This window comes from Camelus dromedarius, chromosome 21 (assembly GCF_036321535.1).
Source record: "Camelus dromedarius isolate mCamDro1 chromosome 21, mCamDro1.pat, whole genome shotgun sequence".
NCBI lineage: Eukaryota > Metazoa > Chordata > Mammalia > Artiodactyla > Camelidae > Camelus > Camelus dromedarius.
Genome location: NC_087456.1, coordinates 38,138,457 through 38,159,861, shown reverse-complemented (window position 1 = coordinate 38,159,861; position 21,405 = coordinate 38,138,457). Strand labels below are relative to the sequence as shown.

The window sequence follows — 21,405 nt, the reverse complement described above, 5'->3', positions numbered from 1 at the left end:
ATATTATCTCGGTCCTGACGAAGTCCCCATCAAATACCACTATTTTATTCCTATTTTTCACACAAGGTACTTAAACGGAGGGTTCTGTAATGAGTTCAAGGTCAGAGGCTGGCCAGGAACGAAACCTGGGTCTCTGTGACTCCAGAGCCTAGCTTTTTAACCAGCACCAAGAGAATTAATCCCACTGCCCTGAAGCATCCCTAAATCGGATTCTAGTAAACTACCTTCTCTCTGTATCTAGCATAGACTGGTCACGTACCGTCTTTGGGAGAAGTGAAAATTGGTCAGCCCCCTAGACAAGGGCTGCAGCACCCTGCGGTCCCCCTCTGGCCGCAGCGGGAGCCCGGGCCGGAGCAGGGCGTCCCCAAGGAAGACAGCACGGCCCTGCTGTTCCTGACCAGAAGCCTGGCCCGTGCCTCCCATACGACGGGCCCTCAGTAAATATTTGTGGAAGGGATGGAGTGACCATGAAGTTGAAGAAGAGGGATTACAGTGCCCAGCCTAGAGAACAAGGTGCATGGTAGGAAATTCGGCATTCCTTCCCAGGGTTCGGTCTAATTCCCTGAAATTCCTTCCCCATCACGCGCTCCAATTAGCACCTTGGGGGCAGGATCCTCGCAAGGCCTTGAGAGGCGGGGTTTACGATTGGAGCTGAGCGAGGGGGCGGGGCCCGCGCGAGGGAGGTGGGGCCGAGGGAAGCAGACATGTGATTGGGACTTGAGGCGGGTCCCCGCCTCCCAGCAGCGGAGGGGGCGGGGCCGTGGTGATGGGCGGGGGCTCGCAAGGGGGAGGCGGGGCTGATGGAGCTAGTCTGTGATTGAAATTGCGGACGGATTGCTGGGCTGGAGAGGGCGGGTCTAGGGTGGGGCGAGGCCTGGGGGGTCGGTCTGTGATTGGGCGTCGGAGGGGCGGAGCGCTCCGCAGGACATGACGCGAGAGGTGACGCCGTGGGTTGCGCGCCCCTTCCGGCGCGGGGTGGGCGCAGAAGATCTGGGCCGCTCGGCCGCAGGCCGTATCCAGCGCCGCGGGATGTAGCGTGGGGTCCGCGGCCCCCAGCAGAGCCCGCCGCCCGCGGTAAGTTCCCCGGGGCTTCGCGGCGAGCGAGTGGGAAGGCAGGGGTCAGCCGGAGCTCGGGGACCCCCGGGAGCCTTGGCGCGGTGCTGAGGCGGCAGCTGTGGGACTCAACCGCCCAGGCGTCCCGAAGGCCCCGAGACCTCCGCCCGGAGCCGGCAGCGCCTCTGGCCTCTTCGCGTCGAGTCAACATTTCCGGCCTCTCCATGCGCGCCGCCTCCGAAGCAGTTCAAGGGCCTCGCTTCCCCACTGCCAACCTCCTAGTCCGCCGGGGCGAGACGTCCGGATTCGGGCTCCGGCTCGGGTCGGCCAGGCGGGAGCTGAGCCTGATCCCAAGGCCACGGGAGCAGGCGCAGAGGCGCAGAGGGGCTGAGGGCCCGGGTCGCGGAACCGTCTCTCGGCGGGGAACACCCGCCTTAGATAGGCTGAGAAGCCCCAAGGTTCTGAGACCCGTGACAGTGCCCCCACCTTGATGGAGGAGGAGGAGAGGTTGGTGGACAATTTACATTTATTTAAGATAGTCCTAAAAGCTGAAATGTAAGCAAAACCTTAAGTACTTTGGGGACAAACGAAATTTGATTCCCTGAAAAAATCTCACTTTGATGCCACCTTGTGTTTGAGAGTTTTGGTCAAGCTTTCGATTTTCAAGAAAACAACGTAGATACATGTTGTCCCTCGATTTCTGGTGCTATGTAGGCAAATGGGAAACTGACAAGGCGAATTTCGTTTACACGGGTTCAGGGGCCAGGAGCAATAGGAGGCCTACAAAGTACTTTACTAGAGTAACCACAGTATTTCCCCCCAAGTATGCAGAAGACAGGCTAGAAAACAAAGCATGAAATACATAGGCTACCAGATTAAATCCAGTGAGCACTGTAATGGCTGGTTCTTTTCCAAAATGAAGTGATAGTGAGATCTGTTTACTGCTTTTCTCTCTTAATAGGGGTTGCATCACGGGTTATGGTGCAGCTGCTGTTCCTTATGTTTTTATACTGTCTATACAGTAGTAGTAAATCTGCTAAACAGATTGCAGTGTCAGGGTGGTTACCAGCTTGCAGCCACCAAATTTCTTTATCTCAGGAGTAACTTCTGTGTTACCATATAGTGGTTGGTATTTGGGGAATCAGTCTTAAAAATTGGTGTGTTACTTGTGAGTGACCATCTTAGGGTAGACCTCCACAAAACTATACCTAATTGCTGAGTAGAATCTGAAAGCATTCTATTCTCAGGGGTCAAGAAATTACATGATCCCCAAGGGCTTAAAAGAAAAAATTGCGTGCAACCACTTTGCCTGCGGGTAGGAAGGAACTTCAGACAAGTATTAGGGAGCAACAGTAACCCACCAGGCTCCCCACTGCTAATGGATAAAGTGCACCACCTTAGGTAGGCTTTTAGGCTATCTTCAGCTTCTTAAGTCTGGCCTCATTTCTCCTTTCCAAGATTTCCTTATGGAAAGTGGATTATTCACTGCCCTGGGGGCTTTGTTCTTTCAAGCCTGCCTGGCTTCATAGCACTACCCTTCTGGAATGCCTTGATCTCATCTGTACCTATCAAAATCCTTTCTTAAAATCTTCCACAAAACCTTTCCTGATAATTCCAACTAAAACTGAGCTTTCTTCTGAATCCCTCCAGCACTTTAGCCTTGTAGTGATGTTAGTAGAAAACAGAAGTTGTTCACTTCTCTTAAAATAGAGGCCAGCAACCATGTGACACCTCTGACTCCTCTCTTTGCCTTTTCTCACGATGCCACGCGTGTTGTACGTGATCAATAGGTATTCTCAGGTGGATAAAGAAATTTGTGCTTCTTTCTAGTCCAGTAAGTCTGTTCTCTGTTTCCCTGAGAAATTCCCTTGGCTCCTTTAATATAAAGCCAGACTGCAGCTCTTTCATAGTCTTGCTGCACTGTCCTGTCCCATCTCCTAGTGATCGTACTGGTGAACTAAACAGTCATCTTTAAATCCAGAAGCTTTATTACCACTGGAGGAGTTTCTTCTGGTGTTGGTGCTCATCAGAGTCATGACATTTTGTCCTTAATGTCGATTTGTCCTTGATGTCGCCCACTGGACTTTGTTCCTCTCACTAAGCTCAAAGGTGATTTCCTACTCAGAAATGTTGAGGGAATGATTAATGTTTATAAAGTTTCTAGCTTTCTTGCATTGAAAAGATTCTTGAAAGTACCTTCTAGGCAAACCTGTTCCAAGTGATTGGCTTTTAGACATGCTAGACCTAGTTTGCTTTTGTTTCATTGGGGCTTTCACAGTATAAAGTTATCACTATAATGTGTAACTATATTGGCCATGTATCTGTAATGTACTTAAAAGCCAGGTATTAAAAAGAACTGGTATGAAACACCTTCTTGTGCCTGTATACTTTGTGTGTGTGTGTAGCATGACATTTGAAAAGCTTACCTGTCTCTGAGATCAAAAAAAGACCCCTTGGGATAGCTTTACCTGGAGAAAAGCTACAAAGAAAGTTAGACGGTAATTTTTCACTGCAGACTCTAAGTCAGTGACGCTTGTGATCAAGTTGGAAAGCTGAGGCCCCATCACTGCAATTCGGTAGTTTTCAGACATAAGCCTTTGCGTTGACTAATTTTTCTGCAGCAGTGATATGAAACCCCCTTCCCTAACAAAGAGTACATAGAGGAGAAGGTGGCTGTGTTCGTGTCTTTACTGCTAGACTGGTCTTGCTTTAGAACAGTGAGGGTCAGGTAGGCTTAGATGGGGCTTACCCATGGAACCTCAGAGGGTCCAGGGACCCCAGATTAAAAACTCCTAGAAGAAGTTTTATGCCTTTGACTCCACGGAAGGAGCGTGTTGTGGCCTGGAAAACTTGGAAACGGGTTCACAAAATACATGTCTCAAAAAAGTATGAGGGAAATAAACTCAGCAGAAACTGGCTGGCGATTAGGAATCCGTCCATTCCCAAGTTTGTTCCAGGATAAGCTTATTTACAGGAGTACAAGCAGCTCCCTCCCTCCACAGCTCTGTTCTCTAAAGTCATAGGTTTATCCAGTTGAAAAGCTTAGTGATAACGATTTATTAGCTTCAATTGAAATCCCATCAAAAATGCAGTCAGTGGATTGACCCGATTATGATTGCTAAATTGGGTGTGGTGAGTTTGAGGGAAAATGTGTTTCCTCTAATATACATCAGGTTATAGAAAGATAGTAGGAAGCTGAAGTATATTTGTCTCTCCTGAGTGCCCCCAGAATCGATCACTTTAGGGGTTTATGCTGTTTTATGTAATAGAAACTGAAGCACTTGCTTGTGATGATTCCCAGTTGTTTGAGCATGGTCCTCCTGTCAAGTTCTGTGTTCATGTCCTAGCATTATTTGCTTTTCTTTCTTGCCAGACCGCCGATCTCTCTCTCCCCCTTTCCTGTCTCTGTGTTGCTACAGTTTAGAAGACCCAGCTGGACAGTGGACTTTGCACACTATGACATGACCTCCATTGACTTTCATTGTATGTACTTTAATATTAGCATGACGACATATCTTGTGTGATGAGTTGTAGCTTGTGGCTGGTTTGTGAGTTAACTGGGTGCCTGTTAGGGTTAGTGACTCAGGGTCCATAGATAATGCAGAGGGGAGTCCTGGGAGATGGCAGTAGAGGAGATGGAGGGAACCAGAAGTAACAGAAGATGGTCTGGACTGAAAGGAAAGAGTCTCTGATGATAGCCATGAGACTGAGGTCATCCTCAGAGAACACTAGAACACTAGAGGGCATAAAATCTTTTCAGATCAGGATTTCTGGTCAAGGGATTTCTGGTCAGGCTGGCCCAGTGGCAGGACAGTGAGCTCACCTCGCGACAACGAAACCACAGCTGACGGCTAAACAACCATCAGGAAAAAAGGCTGGGACCTAGCAAAAAAGATCTAATGCAACTGGAAACATAAAGAGGGAGCCACAGCGGGACAGTAGGGGGGTGTGCTCGTGATATAATTGGGCCCCATACCCCCCAGGTGGATGACCCGTAAGCTGAAGAGTAGTTAAGTCACAGAGGCCCTCCCACAGGAGTGAGAGTTCTAAGCCCCATGTCAGGCTCCCCAGCCCAGGTTCCAGCATTCGTAGGAGAAAGAGACCCCAGGACATCTGGCTTTGAAAGCCAGCGAAGCTTGGCTCTGGGAGCCTCACGGGACTCAGGGAAACAGAGACTTCATTCACTTGGGAAACGTACATGGAAACTCACGTGCACCAGGTCCAAGGGCAGAGGAATTGATTTCATAGGAATATGGTCCAGGCCTGTGTGCTGGTTTTGGAGGATCTCCAGGGGACACAGGGGACAGCTGTGGCTCACCCAGGGGACATAAAAGCTGGTGGCAGACATTCCGGGAGTGTTCATCTACATGAGCTTTCCTGGAGGCTGACATCTTGGTTTGCTCATTAGCACCAAGACCTAGCACTACCCAACAGCCTGTAGGGAAGCCTCAGGCCAAACAACATAGAGGGTGGGAGCACAGCTTCACCCATCAGCAGACCTCCTGAGCCACAAAGGCCTCTAGACAGGACCCTACCCACCAGAGGTCCAGGACCAAGCTTCACCCAGCAGTGGGCAGGCACTGGCTCCTCCTGCCAGGAACCTTGCATAAGCGTCTAGTCCAGCCTCATCCACCAGGGGCAGATACCAGAAATAAGAAAACAACATCGCAAAGCCTGTGAAAGGAATCCACAAAAACAGGCCAGACTCTGCCCTGGGACCGGCTGGACCCTGACCCTTGGGTGACAAGAGAGGAGTGTACTGCTGGGACACATAGGATGTCTCCCCAGAGGGCCACCTCTCCAAGGTCAAGAAACATAACTAACTTACCTTAAAAAAAAAAAAAAAAAAGATGATATGAGGCAGCAAAGGATTATGTCCCAGGCCAAGGCACAAGGTAAAATCCCACACGAAGAACTAAGTGATGAGGAGATAGGCCGTTTATCTGAGAAAGAGTTTAAAATAATGATGGCCAAGATGTTCAGAGAACTCAAGAGGAGAACAGATGCACAGAGCAAAGTTTTTAGCAAAGAGCTGGAAAATACAAAGAATACCAAAAGAGTTGAAGAATAAAATCACTGAAATGAATAACACACTAGAAGGAACCAAGAATAGACTAAATGAGGCAGAAGACCGGATCAGTGAGCTAGAAGACAGATTAGTAGAAATCACTACTGTTGAACAGAAAAAAGAATGAAAAGAAATGAGGATAATTTAAGAGAATTCTAGGACAACACGAAGAACACTAAGATTCGCATTATAGGGGTCCCAGAAAGAGGAGAGAGAGAGAAAGGACCTGAGAAAAATTTTGGAGAGATAATCACTGAAAACGTCCCCATCTTGGGAAAGGAAACAGTCACCCAAGTCCAGGAAGCACAGAGAGTACCACACAGGATCAACCCAGAGAGGAACACACCGAGGCACATAGTCATCAAACTGACAAAAATTAAGGATAAGGACAAAATATTAAAAGCAACAGGGGAAAAACAACAAATAACATATAAAGGAACTCCCATAAGGTTATCAGATGATTTTTCAGCAGAAACTCTACAGGCCAGAAGGGAGTGGCACAATATATTTAAAGTGATGCAAGGGGGAAACTTAGAACCAAGAATACTCTACCCAGCAAGGCTCTCTTTCAGACTTGAGGGAGAAATCAAAAGCTTCACAGATAAACAAAAGCTAAAAGATTTCAGCACCACCAAACCAGCTTTACAACAAATGTTAAAGGACCTTCTCTCATCATCAAACCATAAGAAAAGAGAACAAAAAAAAGAAAGAGAAAAAAAAATACCTAGAAAAGATTGCTTTGACTGTTCAGGTCTTACGTGGTTCCGTACAAATTTTGGAATTGTTTGTTCTAGTTCTGTGAGGAATGTCGTGAGTATTTTGATGGAGGTTGCATTGCATCTGTGGATTGCTTTGGGTAGTGTGGCTATTTTGACAGTTTTGATTCTTCCAACCCCAGAGCACAAGAAACCTTTCCATTTCTTTGTGTCATTTCAGTTTTCGGAGTATATGTAACCTCCTTGGTTAAGTTTATTTCTAGGTATTTTGTTGTTTTTAATGAAATGGAAATGTTTATGTCAGTTATAAAATTCTGGTTTTTGAAGTGAAAAAAAAGTGAATGAAGGGGTTGCAAATGGCAAAATATCCTTCTTACGGGGGTGTTGTATTCCATTATATATATATTTTTATATACACACACATACACACACACACATGCATACATATACATATACGTATGTATATATGTATAGTGCATCTTCATTGTCTGTTCAACTATTGATGTGCACTTAGGATGCTTCCATGTCTTGGCAATTGTAAATAATGTTGCTGTTAATAGTAGGGTGTATGTATCTTTTTGAATCAATTCTTATTTTGTGGTTGGCTTGATTCCTTTGATAACTATGTAAGTTTACAAAGCTAAAGCTCTAAACATTCTTAGAAACAGTGAACAGTACATATATATAAATTTTAAAATATATGTACATTAAAAAAGAAAATGAGCTATCACGCCATGAAAGACATGGAAGGAACTTAAAAGACATACTACCAAATGAAAGAAGCCAGTCTGAAAAGTTTACAAACTGTATGATTCCAAACAAATGACATTCTGGAAAAGGCAGAGCTACAGAAACAATAAAAAGATTGTGGTTTCCAGGGGTTTGAGGAGAGGGAGGGAGGGAGGAATGAATAGATGGAGCACAAGGGATTTTTACAGCAATGAAACTATTCTGTATGATACTATAGTGGTGGCTGCATGTCATTATGCAGTTGTCAAAACCCACAGAATGTACAATATTAAGATGAACCCTAATGTAAACTATGGACTTCGGTTGACATCAGTGTGGCCATGTTGGTTCCTCAATTGTACCAAATATGTACCACACTAATGAGGGATGTTGAGGTTAGGGGAGTATATATGTGTGGGTGGGGAGGGCTATGTGCACTCTGTATTTTCTGCTCAACTTAGCTGTGAACCTGAAACTGCTCTAAAAAAATAAAGTCTATTAATTAAAAAAGAAAAAAGACTTTTCAGATCAAATGAGGATATTAGTAAAAATACCAGTCTGGCTTCTGCATCTGATCTCTCACCCTAATTGCCCACCTCAGGTTTGTCTATGTTAATCACATTCCCTCTAATGAAATAGTTACACAGCACTCAGAGCAACTGAACTTAGTGTGTGGCCATCCTAATTTAGGGGTTCTCCCTCCACTGTCCCCCTGGAGCAGGGAAATTGTCAGTGGTTTTGTGCATACCACAAATTAACTTATGCCATCTGATTATGGGCTCTTTGAAGACAATAACTTGACTTACTCAACTTTGTATCCTGCACAGTACCTCAGAGTGCCTTAGGGTACTAGTACTAAATACATTTGGGAAGTATTTAGTGAATATGTTGGCTTACTCTGGGGAGAGGGATGGGAGAGAGCCCTGCAAGCACCAGTGCATAAACCCTTAGCTAGTGACAGGTCCTGTGCTTGCTGGCTGGAATGCTGCCCCATTCATTTGTTCATTCATTCATTCATTCATTCATTCATTCATTCATTCATTATGAAATACCTGTTCTGACCACAATCAGGGATATGTCTCAACTTGTGATCTATGTAGTATTGTATCCCAGAACCTGAAGTATATTTTGCCCCAGTGGCCTACTTTGACATATTCGCAGCGGTATTCTAGCTATGTGAATTCCCCTTTTCAAAATTCTCCAAGATGCCCAAAGCTATTTATATTTTCGGCTCCAGTATAAATTATTTCTTAGTAAAGCTGTTTATTCCTCAGTACTTCACTTTGAGGAAATGTGTTTTGTGGTCAGCCTGCTGAAAAAGATTTCCCAATGTTTTTGCTCACGTGGGTTGCCTATCTCCTGAGGATGTCAGAGGCCTCCAGTTTCCTGTTCTCCTTAGGCCCAATTGCTGGCTATGACTGTGGGCTGGCATCTTGTAGAGTCTTGCACATTTGGAGGAAGAGGAACTGCCTGTGTGTTGACACCATAGAAAGGTCTGCCCTGTGCTGGGTTAGTGTCGTTTGCTCTCTTGAGTTAGACCTGCCTGTAGCTTTCAGCTGTGTTTGTGAGTTGAGCATAGCATGACTCTTGAAACTTGAGGATTGCCCTAACCTGACTACATGTATCCAGTCATAATCCCTGAGAAGGAGTTGAGATTACTTGTGGGTAAACAAAGAGCTGGTACAAGATGTCACAGATGTACGGACAGTGAGCAGCCATGGGAGATGGATACAGTGCCTCCCTCGGGAGCAAAGCTGAGCTTACTACCCATTATGAGAGATGTAGGTTCCCTAAGCTTAAGTTTCTTCTCCTGTAATGCAGCTGTCACCTGGCCCTCTTTGCACTACCCTGTGGTTATCAGGGCTCAGGTAACCAGTGCAAGAAAATGTTAATATTCTGCTACTATTGCTATGAGTAGTAAATTCCTTTGTTTCAGGGTAAAGAGGCTAGGAAACCTTGGGGCACTTTTCCCCACCTTTCAATATTTTCATCTCCCTGGGGCCTGATTAAAGACTATTTCCTAAGGATCAGTGTACCTATCTCTAGTTTCTGAAAAGCTTATTTGAGGGGGGTGCATGTTATGAGCCATGGTCGCTGGGCCAGAACCTTGCTGAGCCGATTTGTTGTGTGGCAGAGGGCAAGGCTGGGCTGCCTCCTGTCTTCAGCTTCCTGCGTCCAGGTAAGTTACTGCTGCTGTAAGGAGAGGTTTTGATGAATGCTTGCTGTTCAGGTGTTGAACCCAGGCTGTGATCCTAAAATAGAAATAGTACACCTTGCAGAGAAATTACCCACTGGGCATCTAGCCCACAGCCAAGTTCCTTTCACACACTTGTCAGAGCATCATAGATAAAGCCCATTGAGTTCAGTTGGCAGAGAATTCATTTCTAAGCCTGGGTGGTCTTGATGTAACTACAGCCAGGTGTCGGCTTCCTAGTTTTGCTCCTCAGTCTCAGAGCCAGGCATTCCTTGGACACAGTAGCTTTGGGAATGGCGGACCAGACAGACTGCTCACTAAATAGGCTGCATTACTGTGGGAGGGACCTGGGGGTGGGGAGCTGTTTTTCTGTGGTGACAGTTTGGTGCAAAAAGCACAAATCTTTTGAAGGCAAGCAACCACATGTAATGTTTTCAGCCTTATCTTTAAGATTAATGAGGTTCTGAGTAAAGGGTGACAGTAAGATGAGTTAGGGGATAGATTTCATTTCAGCAGATCGCTGGCCTCTGGGACTGAAGCGGGTGTCCTTGATGGGCTGTGACTTAATCAGTGTTTACTTGTAGACATGAAACCTAAGAGGACTAAATTATCACACCCTTCATGTTTGTGTTTGCTTTTAGTGACTTCCATCACAGGGAGCTCTCTGCCCCCTGGGGCTGAGAGCCCCTACCCTTTCCCGAAGTTGAAGCTGCAGGGCGTTGGGGTACCAGCCAGATGTCTTCTCACAAAGGACCCGTGGTGGCCCAGGGCAGTGGGGCTCCTGCTGGTAACAGGGAGGCTGACACAGTGGAGCTGGCTGAACTGGGACCCCTGCTAGAGGAGAAGGGCAAGCGGGTTGTCACCAGCCCAACCAAAGTAAGTCTCATTTCTTAAGATCTTGACTCTCCCCAAAGGAGGAACCATAGCGTCCTGGACTGCCTCTATCCGAGTCAACATCATGCTGTGTTATAACTCTTTATTTGTGTTTTTTCCACTGTGAGCATTTGCTTATACCCCAGTGCTTAGCACAAGACCTGAAATTCAACAAGTAGTCAGCGCATGTCTGTGATTAAGGGGGGGAAGCAGTCAGAATCGGGTTTGGCTTCATGTAACAAAGAAAAATCCCTGTAGCTGTGACAAGGTAGGTGTCTCTGACGTGGAAGAGTTCTGGAAGTAACCAGTCCAGGCTGGCGTGGGGTCTCCACTGCTGGCAGGCACCTGTCTTGCTCTTCCATCATTCTTAATGTGTCACCATGGCGGGTAGCGGGGGCAGGGCGGCGGGGAGAAGGGCCTACCCTTTCTGGAAGCACCTGGCAGTACTTCACGTACATGGATGTGGTCTTTTCAGTTTGCCTGTGGTAACATTGCCACCCTGAACAAAACCAGGGACTCCATTGCCAAGAATGGATGTTGGGGGGCTCTTTATCACAAAATCTGAGAGGAACCATCAACAGGAGAAAGTAGCCCTGAGAAGGAGCTGAGCTGCCAGCTCTTGACCTCTCTCCTTGGGAGGCAGCTGCTGTCTCACATGCACACTGTGTGTCAGGCCTCCTTTGGGTCCAGGAGTCCCTGCTGCTACTTCCTGTGGAACCAGTTCTGAGGCCCTGCTTCTCCCGGAGCTGCTGTGGATACAGAGCATCAGTCGTGGTAGCATCCCCAGAGGTGGGGAACCTAGAGCCGAAGTGTTGTTAGGAGAATCTCTGAGACTCTTATCTTTCATTCTTTTGAGAATTCAGTGGTCTGAAAGAGAGAAATATTTGGGAAATTGGGCAAAGTTAAGAACCACTGTCTCACAGACAAGGGTGGGCTGCTCAGACTAAAGATCACGAAGGCCTGGTGTGCTGGTCTACATGCCTCTAATGTCCGGCCATCTGGCTCCCATGTGCTCCACCGGGCTCTCACTCCTGCGTTTACAGGGTGGTAAACTCATTAACCACCGTGGAGTTGGGAGAAGGGCCTGTGTGTGGGAGAGGGGCTGGGCAGAAAGCAGTGAGTTTGGGTTTCTCCGGACGGCACTGCTCTGGACTAACACAGCTCACACGGGAGCTCCTGTGTCTCTGCTTCCTGCAGGCTGAAGAGGAGCAAGCATGCCCCGGGCCACAGGAGGAGGAGGAGGAGGTGCGGGTGCTGACCCTTCCCCTGCAAGCCCACCATGCCATGGAGAAGATGGAGGAGTTTGTGTACAAGGTTCTGTCGGGGACGGGGCTAGTGGGGCGGGCTCAGCCGGGCCCTTCCCTCCTGGCAAGCCAGCTAGGGGGCAGGTTGGGGGGAGCTTTTTATTCCTGGGCGTAAGTTTGTTTTTCTTTAAGGCAAAGTAAATCAAGGGAAAATTTGGCTAAATTTTTACTGCCTACTGTGTTACTCAAAATGTGTTCTAAAACAGGAGTTCTTAACTATTTTTGCTGTTGATCCCTTTGGCAGTCATCAAAATATTAGAATGTGTTATAGCAACATGGGCACCTTTATTACTACATTAAATATGCATTAATGACAGGCTGTAATGTATTTTATTAGAATTTATAATTTCTAAGTAGTGATGAATAGAAACAATATTTTGATATTTACAAAACAAATGTATGAAAATTCCTGTAATTTCTACTGGTGACAGAGTCACAAGTCCTAATACTCCTGTGGTTTCTTGCTCACACTTGTAATTGAGAGAATTGTTAAATTTAAAACCATACATAATTTCTGTTTCTTTGTTTTTATAAACTACATTTACTTAATTTTAAAATTTCAAGTAGCTTAAAGGAGGTCCTGCCATATTTTCGTTAAATGCTGAGAGGATGTGCTTACCCCAGCATGTCCAGGTGAATTGTCGTGACATAAGAACAAAGGCACTGAGAAAAGCAGTTGGTGCTGGGACGGCCTCGCCCATGCTGTGTCTCCGTGTATCCAGGCCCAGGCTGGCTCCCCACTGCTACCTGGGACCACCCAGAGCCTGCTGGGCGCTACCTTTGCCCCTTGTCCTCGGGGGGCCCCCACTCTCTGGGGCTGCGCTTAGGGAGCGAATGCATTGTAGGTCTGGGAGGGACGCTGGAGGGTCATCCCGTATGACGTGCTCCCTGACTGGCTGAAAGACAACGACTACCTGCTGCATGGCCATAGGCCTCCCATGCCCTCCTTCCGCGCCTGCTTCAAGAGCATCTTCCGAATCCACACAGAAACTGGCAACATCTGGACCCATCTGCTTGGTGAGTGGTTTGGGTGGGGAAAATCAAATTTTTTGTCTCCTTAAATGCCAAGGCATAAGGATAAACCAAGTTGTTCTAGTTGTTTGATAGCTGGAGTCATGCCTTTAAACTGCTGGTGAGCTTGATAGACCCTTTCTGGCTGGTCTCTAGCCTTGAGGAAGAAGGCCTACAAATGGGAGAAACTGCAACCATATGTTTTTATCAGAACTGCCCTCCCTGAAGGCAGTTCCTTCTGCTTCTTGAGTCCCCATCATCAGAACAGGATGCCGGCGTTTCAGACATTGTCTTTCCTCTGGGTGTGTGTGAATGGTGTAGTTCTCTCCTGAAACTGCAGGCTGCTGTTCCCAAGCTAAACCCTGTGGTTTTAGTACTGGTTTAAACCAGCACATTCCCATTTTCCTCAGGCTTTTTTTCTCTTTTCCTCCCTCCTGTAGGTTTTGTGCTGTTTCTCTTTTTGGGAATCTTGACCATGCTCAGACCAAACATGTACTTCATGGCCCCTCTGCAGGAGAAGGTGGTTTTTGGGATGTTCTTCTTGGGTGCAGTGCTCTGCCTCAGCTTCTCCTGGCTCTTCCACACCGTCTATTGTCATTCAGAGAAAGTCTCCCGGACTTTTTCCAAGTGAGTCAAAAGAATGTCAATAGGGAAGGACCAGGCACTCTTGTCACATCTTGTGATCCAGGTGCCAACGGGTCCTGCAAGCACCAGGAGTGCCTGAAGATTCCCTGTTGGGAGGAAAGACTTTCAGTTATGTGGTATAATAGGGTGATGAATCTTTCTCTTGAATTTTCATGAAAAATTTCACTGCAGCCTCAACAGGTGGAACCCAGTTGTGGAATGTACTTCCTGCTGTGCGGTACTATCCTTTGTGAAACTTGGGGTGCCAATGGGCTGCTCTCCAAGACTCAGTACCCGTCCTGTCCTACCTTCCTGTTGGCCTGAGCCATTTGGGGCGTGGCTGAGTTTCTATGCTTCAGGCTGCTAGAGCTGCGACCCACCAGTCAGGCAAAGCTTATCTTTGCTGCCCATGTGTTGCTGGAGGCGCCAGGTGTCCATAATGTAGTGCTTTCTGTGTTCCCCAACCCTGCGCTGGGGTTCTGTCTGTTTATTTGCTTGTTTTTGTTGTTATGGTTGGGTTCAGTGGTGATGTTGAGTTATTTTGTTTTTCTCAATAATACCAGTAACAGGAATACATTTTTATCATTAATAAGTAAACTAAAACAGAACAGTATGCCTTAATAATACTCTCAACTTAAGGGTTTTGTTTTTAGAACTCAACCTGTCAGAACTGGGGAATATTCAGAGCCCTCTCTGAGTATAAGCTGGGGACCAGCTGGATTGTGCTGGTATCCATGACGGGGTATAGCTGTCACAACTAGGGGAAAGGGATACAGTTCAGAATTGTCCAGTGTGAAACAGAAGTGTGTGACCTTGTAGGGTTTGGGTTCAGGATATTGGACAGAGTGTAGGGGAGTGAGGGCTAGAGATGGTCAAATCTGAGAGCAGCTGGAGAACAGAAAGAAGCAGTTGAACAACCCACCGGAATACTTCACTTCTCCCCCTGATCCATTTCATTTTGTGGCTTTTTTTAGACTGGACTATTCAGGGATTGCCCTACTGATTATGGGGAGCTTTGTCCCCTGGCTCTATTACTCCTTCTACTGCTCCCCACAGCCACGGCTCATCTACCTCTCCATCGTCTGTGTCCTGGGCATCTCTGCCATCATTGTGGCTCAGTGGGACCGGTTTGCGACTCCTAAGCACCGGCAGACAAGAGCAGGTATGTAGGAAGACAAAGTGTGTGGGCCTGAAGCCTAGTGGGCTCAACCCTGGGTCCTACAGCTTGCATTTTAGGGACCCCACCCAAACCCTAATTTGTCTGTCTGCCTTTCTTTCCTTCTTCCTTTTTCTTTCTTTCTTTCTTTCTTTCTTTCTTTCTTTCTTTCTTTCTTTCTTTCTTTCTTTCTTTCTTTCTTTCTTTCTCTCTTTCTCTCTTTCTCTCTTTCTCTCTTTCTCTCTTTCTTTCTTTCTTTCTTTCTTTCTTTTCTTTCTTTCTTTTTCTTTCTTTCTCTTTCCTTCTTTCCTTCTTTCCTTCCTTCCTTCCTCCCTTCCTCCCTTCTTTCCTTCCTTCCTTCCCTTCCTTTCCTTCCTTTCCTTCCTTTTCTTTCTTCCTCTCCTTCCTCTTCTTCTTTCTTTCTTTTATATTTCAAAAAGTTTATTTAAGAAAAATGTTGCTGTGAATTAATTGGATTCCTGGTGGTTGCTAGAGGCAGATACTTTTTGAGAATTCGTATTCCCTTTAATTATGGTTTAGATCTCTGTTCTGACTCAAGAACTGACATATGTTTAAAAAAACTGTAAGTAAACATTAGTGTTTTCTTGTTTTTATTTGACTAATTGTCAAGGGGAGAAAGAGGTTTGGAGATAAATCTGATGACCTCAGTTTTAGACAGTTTTTGAAGTTAGTTCTGTTTAATGGCAGGTGAAGATAATTCAGAAATCAGTTGGATCTATGACTTCTGGTGTTTGAGAGAGTTCTGAACTGCAGATAGAGATTTAAGAATTTTCAATGAAGAGTCAGGCTGAATCAATAAATATGGATAGCTTGTAAAGAAGAATCCGAGGAGAATAGGGTGCAGGATGGCATCCTGTTAAGGACACTGACTAGCAGAAAGGCAAAGGAAAAAGAACTTAGGAGCGTAAAACTATTGTTAGCACTAAATTCAATGCCAGTTTTCTCAAAGAAACTGCCATTTAGATGAATAAAGAATACTATAAACTCATTTAGTATTAGTTATACCCTGTGAGGTACAGTGTTTCATAACCATTTATGATCATTCTTGTCTCTCCTTCTACTATTTGTCTTCCCTCCAGCAGCGGGGTAAATACTCAGGTCTTGTGGACTGAGGCGATGCCTGCACTGAGTGGGGTATTGCTTGAGATCACGTTACAAGGGACCTTCTGAATCTAATTGACTTTGAAAAATTTGTAAAACACAGATTTCATAATAAAATAGCAGTAAAAACTAATCAGAAAACTTTGTGAGGTGCTCTGCCACTCCTGATTTGTCTTTGTAACTTTCAAAACAGCATGAATTTTCAAAGCTCAATTCTCCCCCAAGTTTCATACTATTTCAATAAAATGTTAATAGGACAGATAATTACCAAGCTGGCCAACTAGCTACAAGTATAGAAATGACAAGTATAGAAATGACTGTTTTTACATTTGGTTCGAGAAAGTTAAAAAATGTACAAGGCACAGTCATTTTGGTGACCTGAGTCCTGAACACTCAAACCAAGGGGTTAAAATTAAAACACCTGGGGTTATTTTACTAAGGGGATGGAAGGCTTGGTTTGGTAAACAGAATACGTTGCGCATAAGCGCTGTTAACTGTAATAGCTGCACAAACGTGTGTTGTCCAGACTCTTACTACTTGTAGCAACACATCAATTACCACTAGTCTTCAGTCCCTTTAGACTTAGTATCTGCTATTTTAACGTTCATTTAAAAGAATTAAGTGTTGATCAAGCACCAACCGTGTTCCAGACGTTGTGCTTTCACAGGGGTGTCCACGGAAATGGAGGCTTGTGTGTGGTTTCAAGAGGCCCCCATTCGTGCCTTCCTCTTACTCCTGTCCAGCAACCACAGACAGCTTTGAATCTGCGTGCATCTACCTATTTAGGAGGTCAGAGTCCTTAAGTGTTAAGTCTTCTCTAATCTTAACGGGAAACCTGCCCTGCTCCTCTCTGGCTAGGAAGCCACCTGCGGCCGTGCCATCACGGTTCTGCACCCAGAGCAGCCATCAGAGAGGCCTGGCGTGTCATTTTTGCTGAGGCTTCTTAACAGATAATAAAGAGTGTGAAGTATTTGTTCTCGGTGTTCCTTAGAAGGTGATAGCCCTGTCAGCATTTACACAGCCTTCTCCCCATTCTGGGCATGGAAGAAATATCTGCTGACTAAATTTCCTGAACATGTACCATACACCAGAAAGTAGCTCATTGCAGAGCAAGACAGCAGGACTGCAGTGCCTTCCAAGCAGTGCTGCTCCGTGCCTGACAGCCTATGTCTGCTTTGTTCAGGGGTGTTCCTGGGGCTTGGCTTGAGCGGTGTTGTGCCCACCATGCACTTTACAATCGCGGAGGGCTTCGTCAAGGCCACCACGGTGGGCCAGATGGGCTGGTTCTTCCTCATGGCCGTGATGTACATCACTGGAGCTGGCCTTTACGCCGCACGGATTCCAGAGCGCTTCTTCCCTGGAAAATTCGACATCTGGGTAAGAAATGACTCTCTGCAGGGCCTGTGGTGGTGAGACTGGCCCAAAGGCAAAGGTTGGAGTCAGAGGCAGCAAGAGACCCGGGGTCAGGTGGCGTTTGGGGGTGTATGCGTGTACCTGTGTATACGTACCTGTCTGTGTAGGTAGGTGGGGGGTTGTTGCGGGGAGGGGTGATTAATATTAACATCTTGGCGTATCTCTGACAGAACTTTAAAATTTTTTTCTACAACAAATTTATCACTTTCATGATGTAAAAAGATTTTGAGGAGGAACTGAAGAGGCGAGCGCCTTCTCCCACTTGCTCCCAGCCCTCCTTGCCGTCGCCCTATAGGCTCTTCTCTTGTTGTTCCTGCAGTTCCAGTCTCATCAGATCTTCCACGTCCTGGTGGTGGCAGCAGCCTTTGTCCACTTCTACGGGGTCTCCAACCTCCAGGAGTTCCGTTATGGCCTGGAAGGCGGCTGCACCGATGACTCCCTCCTCTGAGCTGCCCCCACAGGGCCCAGGAGAAACTTCCCAAGTGCTTTTAAAATGACTTCTTTGCTGAAGTGAGAGGAAGAGTCAGTTGTCTGTTTCTAGAAGAAACCTCCTAGAGAATTCAGTACCAACCAAGCTTCAGCCCACTTCACGCTCACTGGGCAATAAACTGTCCATTCCGTAGCTGAGAAGAGTGGGGATGGCCAGACTCAGCCATCGCCCCTTGGTAAGGCAACTACTATCCCCTCACAGAGGTAGGACTTTGAAGCTCACGTTGAGATTTTACCCCTCCTCCAACCATTTTGGGGAAAAATGATGGACTGGGACTCTTCAGAAATTCTGTTTCTAGAAGAAAATGTCCCTCCTTTACCCCCACCCTTACTTTGTAACCTGGCTTATAACAGGCCATCCGTTTTTGTAGCACACTTTTCAAAAACAATTATAACCTGGTCCCATCTTTCTCGGGCCTGGACCTGCTCACCCAGCAGGAAGAACAAAGCCACCGACCTTTACACAGCCCGGCTAATCATGGAAGTGTGTCCAGGCTTCGAATAACTTGAGTTTTAATTTTTTTTTTTTCTTGGCAGAGTAATGTAAAATTAAAATGGGGAAAGATATTTAATATTTAATACTAAGCTTTAAAAGGAAACTTGCTATCATTGCTATGTTACTTGATGCAAAGACTATGATGATAATAAAAGAGAACAGAAGACACTTGGCACTCAGAGGTTTAACATGTGTGGTCTCAGCTGTTTGCACACAGCTCCAGAGGATTAAAACCAGTAAAATAATTGCAGATTCTGCTGAGGCACGAAATTGAATCATAGGTATTAACAGACCTGGCACGTGCAGGCCAGTGAATGAGCCTAATTGAATTCCTGGCATCTGCTCCTCTATACCACTTTATTTTTCTCTGCTTAGTGCACAGACATTTACTAGGGAAGTCAGTATGCTATAGTAGTGTTCAATAATTGTAAGACACCTGCCTTGTGAATATCAGTGTTCTACTACTTATTACTTTAGACTTTAATTCTTTTAAAACTGCCTTGATGGAGGTTGTGTCATACAGAGGTTATTCCATGCCTTTCTGTGCCTTTGCAAATTGTCTTCAGCCAGACATGAATTCTGTTCATTGGATGGCAAAAGGCCCCCAGGAGTCATTTCTGAGCTAGTGTAGGCTTCAGATGAGAATCTTCTTGAGTTCCAGAGTTGGGTTCACTTCAAGGGTCAAGTTTGTACAACTAGGAGAACAAATGATCCTTTTAAAAAAGAATCCAACTAGGTCAACATATCTCAACCTCCAGTGAGAATCGTGGAAATGTAAATTAAAACCAAACCGAGAAGCCATTTCACTCCTAGTAAGATTGACACAAATGAAAAGTCCTAACATAGAGTGTTGGTACTGATGTGGAGCAGACCAGATGCTGCTGGTGGAACCACGTATTAGTAGAACCACTTTGGACATGTGTGGAAGTATGTACACATAACAGCACTCAAACATTATGTGAAACAGCACTTTACAATGTGAGATGCATCTGATACCTGTTCCAGATTTCTTCATTTAAAAAATGCTTGTTCTGACCAAAGTTGTTTCATAACTTATTAATGGGTCACAATTCACATTTTGAAAAACATTACCCTTGAGAAGCTTAGCTTGTACCGAAAGATTCATTGCAGCTATATGTAGTAGCAAAATACTGCAAAGAAGCCAAATGTCCAAAAATGTTGAGTGGAAGAATAAATCTTGGTTTATTCTTAAAATGAAATGCTATTTAGCAGTGAAAATTAATTAACAGTGACAAGCAAGAGAGACAAGCAACATAATCTTAAAGATTAGGGAGAAGTGGATATACTTAGATGTACCTGGTATGACTGTATCTATGTAAAGTTCAGGAACTAATAACAGCTTCAGGATATAAACATGGTAAATATTTTAAAAAGGAAATGTTAATTCAGAAAAACGGCTACCTCTGAAGAGGAAAGGACAGGATGAGGGGCGCATGGGATATTTCAAAAGTAAAGCTTTTATTCTTTAAATAGGTGGTGAGTACCCACGTCTTCCTTTTTTTTTTTTTTTTTAAGTGAAAGCAAGTTTATTTAGAGAGATACACGCTCCATGGACAGAGCAGGCTGTCTCCAAAGGCAAGAGAGAGCAAGCCTAGGTGTTCTTTATCCCATGATTATCTTTTCTTACATATGTAATATCTACTTAATACAAAATATTCTTAAGTTTAAAAAAAAAAAACTTAAGGAGCTGATAGCAGAAGTGTCACACTGCTACGTGCAAGCGGCAAACATTCACAACCATGATCTGTTTGGCCTGCACAGTGGGAACAGGCAAGCAGCCCAATAGCAGCTGTAACTTTATGGAGGGCTGTGCTCAAAGGTTCATCCTTGGCCCTACCTACCCAGCATTGTAGTCACCTGCCTGGCCCTGGGAGGCACCTGAGTTTGCAACCACTAGTATAGAAAGGACTGGAAGGGGATGGGCCACATCTGCCCCAGCTCTGTCTACATTGTATGTGAGGAAATGAGCGAGGTGGATGGCAGCTGGTGAGAGCCGGCATGTACACTTCCTCATTTTCCAGTAGATAGGACCAGGGGAAGGGTCTGGGCAAGGACATCCACCAAGCATCTCCTCCGTACTTTTCATGTGTCATTTTATGTCTTTTTATCTTTAACCCTGTTGAGTAGGTAATATTATCCCATCCCACAGATGAAAGAATTAAGGTCCCAAAAGACCAAGATGTTTTCACAAGATGGCAGACAGGATTGGAGTATCTGAGTCCAGATCATTCTGACTTAAACCCCATGTTCTAAACCCTCAGATCACTTAAAAATTCTGATTTCACTATCCTCCCTTGCCTTTACCAAAACTGCTAACTAGCAGCAGGTGAATGTTACCATCTTTCTCTAACTGCCTGCTCTGGTTCACTCACTTCCTAAGTACTTGTTGAAGACCTGCTGTGAGCTAGGCACTACGGGAGAAAAGAAACTGAGGACAGAAATGCTAATGAGTTGTGACTAAAGAAAGGCCAAGAATAAAGGCTAAGAATCTGACTCTACCATCTTCCTACCAATAAGTTAAAAATTAGGGAAGAGACTAATCTCTTAGGTATAGAACATCCATTGCCTCTTGCAATCTAAGACAGGTTCAGCAAAGCCCTATGTTTGGGAGTTCTTGATCGAAAATCTACTGACAAAGGAGTCCCATCTCACCCCTAAAAGTGCCTTCTTTAGTATCTGTCTCATAGCCAGTCAGGGGCAGGAACCGGTTGTTGGGAGGCATGAGCTAGGCCTGAGTGCAGATTCACGATGAAGTTCAAAGCGGCAGCTGGGGCCCTGCTTTGATTACATTCAGGAATTAAGAGGTGCATTCTCATGTCTGTCATACTCTGGTAGCACAAAAGTGCAATGTATTGTGCCTAGTTGGTTTAGAGATTTGACCTATATTCTGTGTACTTGATCTAGAGTTGCACAGCAAATTCCCCATTCAGTCAGTTCCCTGACTGAACCCTTGGGTAGCTATAAACACCCGAATCACCCCAGGTGTCCAAACAAAAAAGGCAGGGCAATATGTGGAACCTGACTGACTAACTCAACTTATCCAGACACAGCCCTCCAAGAATGGACATAAGAAACTCAGAATCAGTTTGGGCTGTAGGGTACTAGGTCAGATATCCAAAAAGGACTGGAAATATTC

The 21,405-nt window shown here is 45.4% G+C and overlaps 1 protein-coding gene across 2 annotated transcripts; it reads left to right on the top strand.

Moving 5' to 3' along the window:
- The first annotated feature begins 921 nt into the window (after positions 1-921).
- On the top strand, positions 922-18,416 carry ADIPOR1 (adiponectin receptor 1). 2 transcript variants are annotated; one of them, XM_010999764.3, is made up of 8 exons: positions 922-1,074; positions 10,402-10,636; positions 11,831-11,947; positions 12,783-12,954; positions 13,389-13,575; positions 14,547-14,734; positions 17,034-17,227; positions 17,583-18,416. In XM_010999764.3, exons 2-8 carry the CDS (start codon positions 10,496-10,498, stop codon positions 17,709-17,711), a joined length of 1,128 nt encoding a protein of 375 aa, XP_010998066.1. In that variant the 5' UTR covers positions 922-1,074; positions 10,402-10,495; the 3' UTR covers positions 17,712-18,416. The 2 variants fall into 2 exon arrangements, with proteins under 2 accessions (XP_010998066.1, XP_031294143.1); XM_031438283.2 differs by lacking the exon at positions 922-1,074 and adding an exon at positions 1,112-1,560.
- Positions 18,417-21,405: the final 2,989 nt, after the last annotated feature.

Coding starts and splice junctions, on each gene's coding strand:
- ADIPOR1 (XM_010999764.3), top strand. CDS start 10,496: ATGTCTTCTCACAAAGGACCCGTGGTGGCCCAGGGCAGTGGGGCTCCT. Junction 13,576..14,546: donor GTCTCCCGGACTTTTTCCAA/GTGAGTCAAAAG, acceptor GGCTTTTTTTAG/ACTGGACTATTCAGGGATTG. Junction 14,735..17,033: donor GCACCGGCAGACAAGAGCAG/GTATGTAGGAAG, acceptor TGCTTTGTTCAG/GGGTGTTCCTGGGGCTTGGC.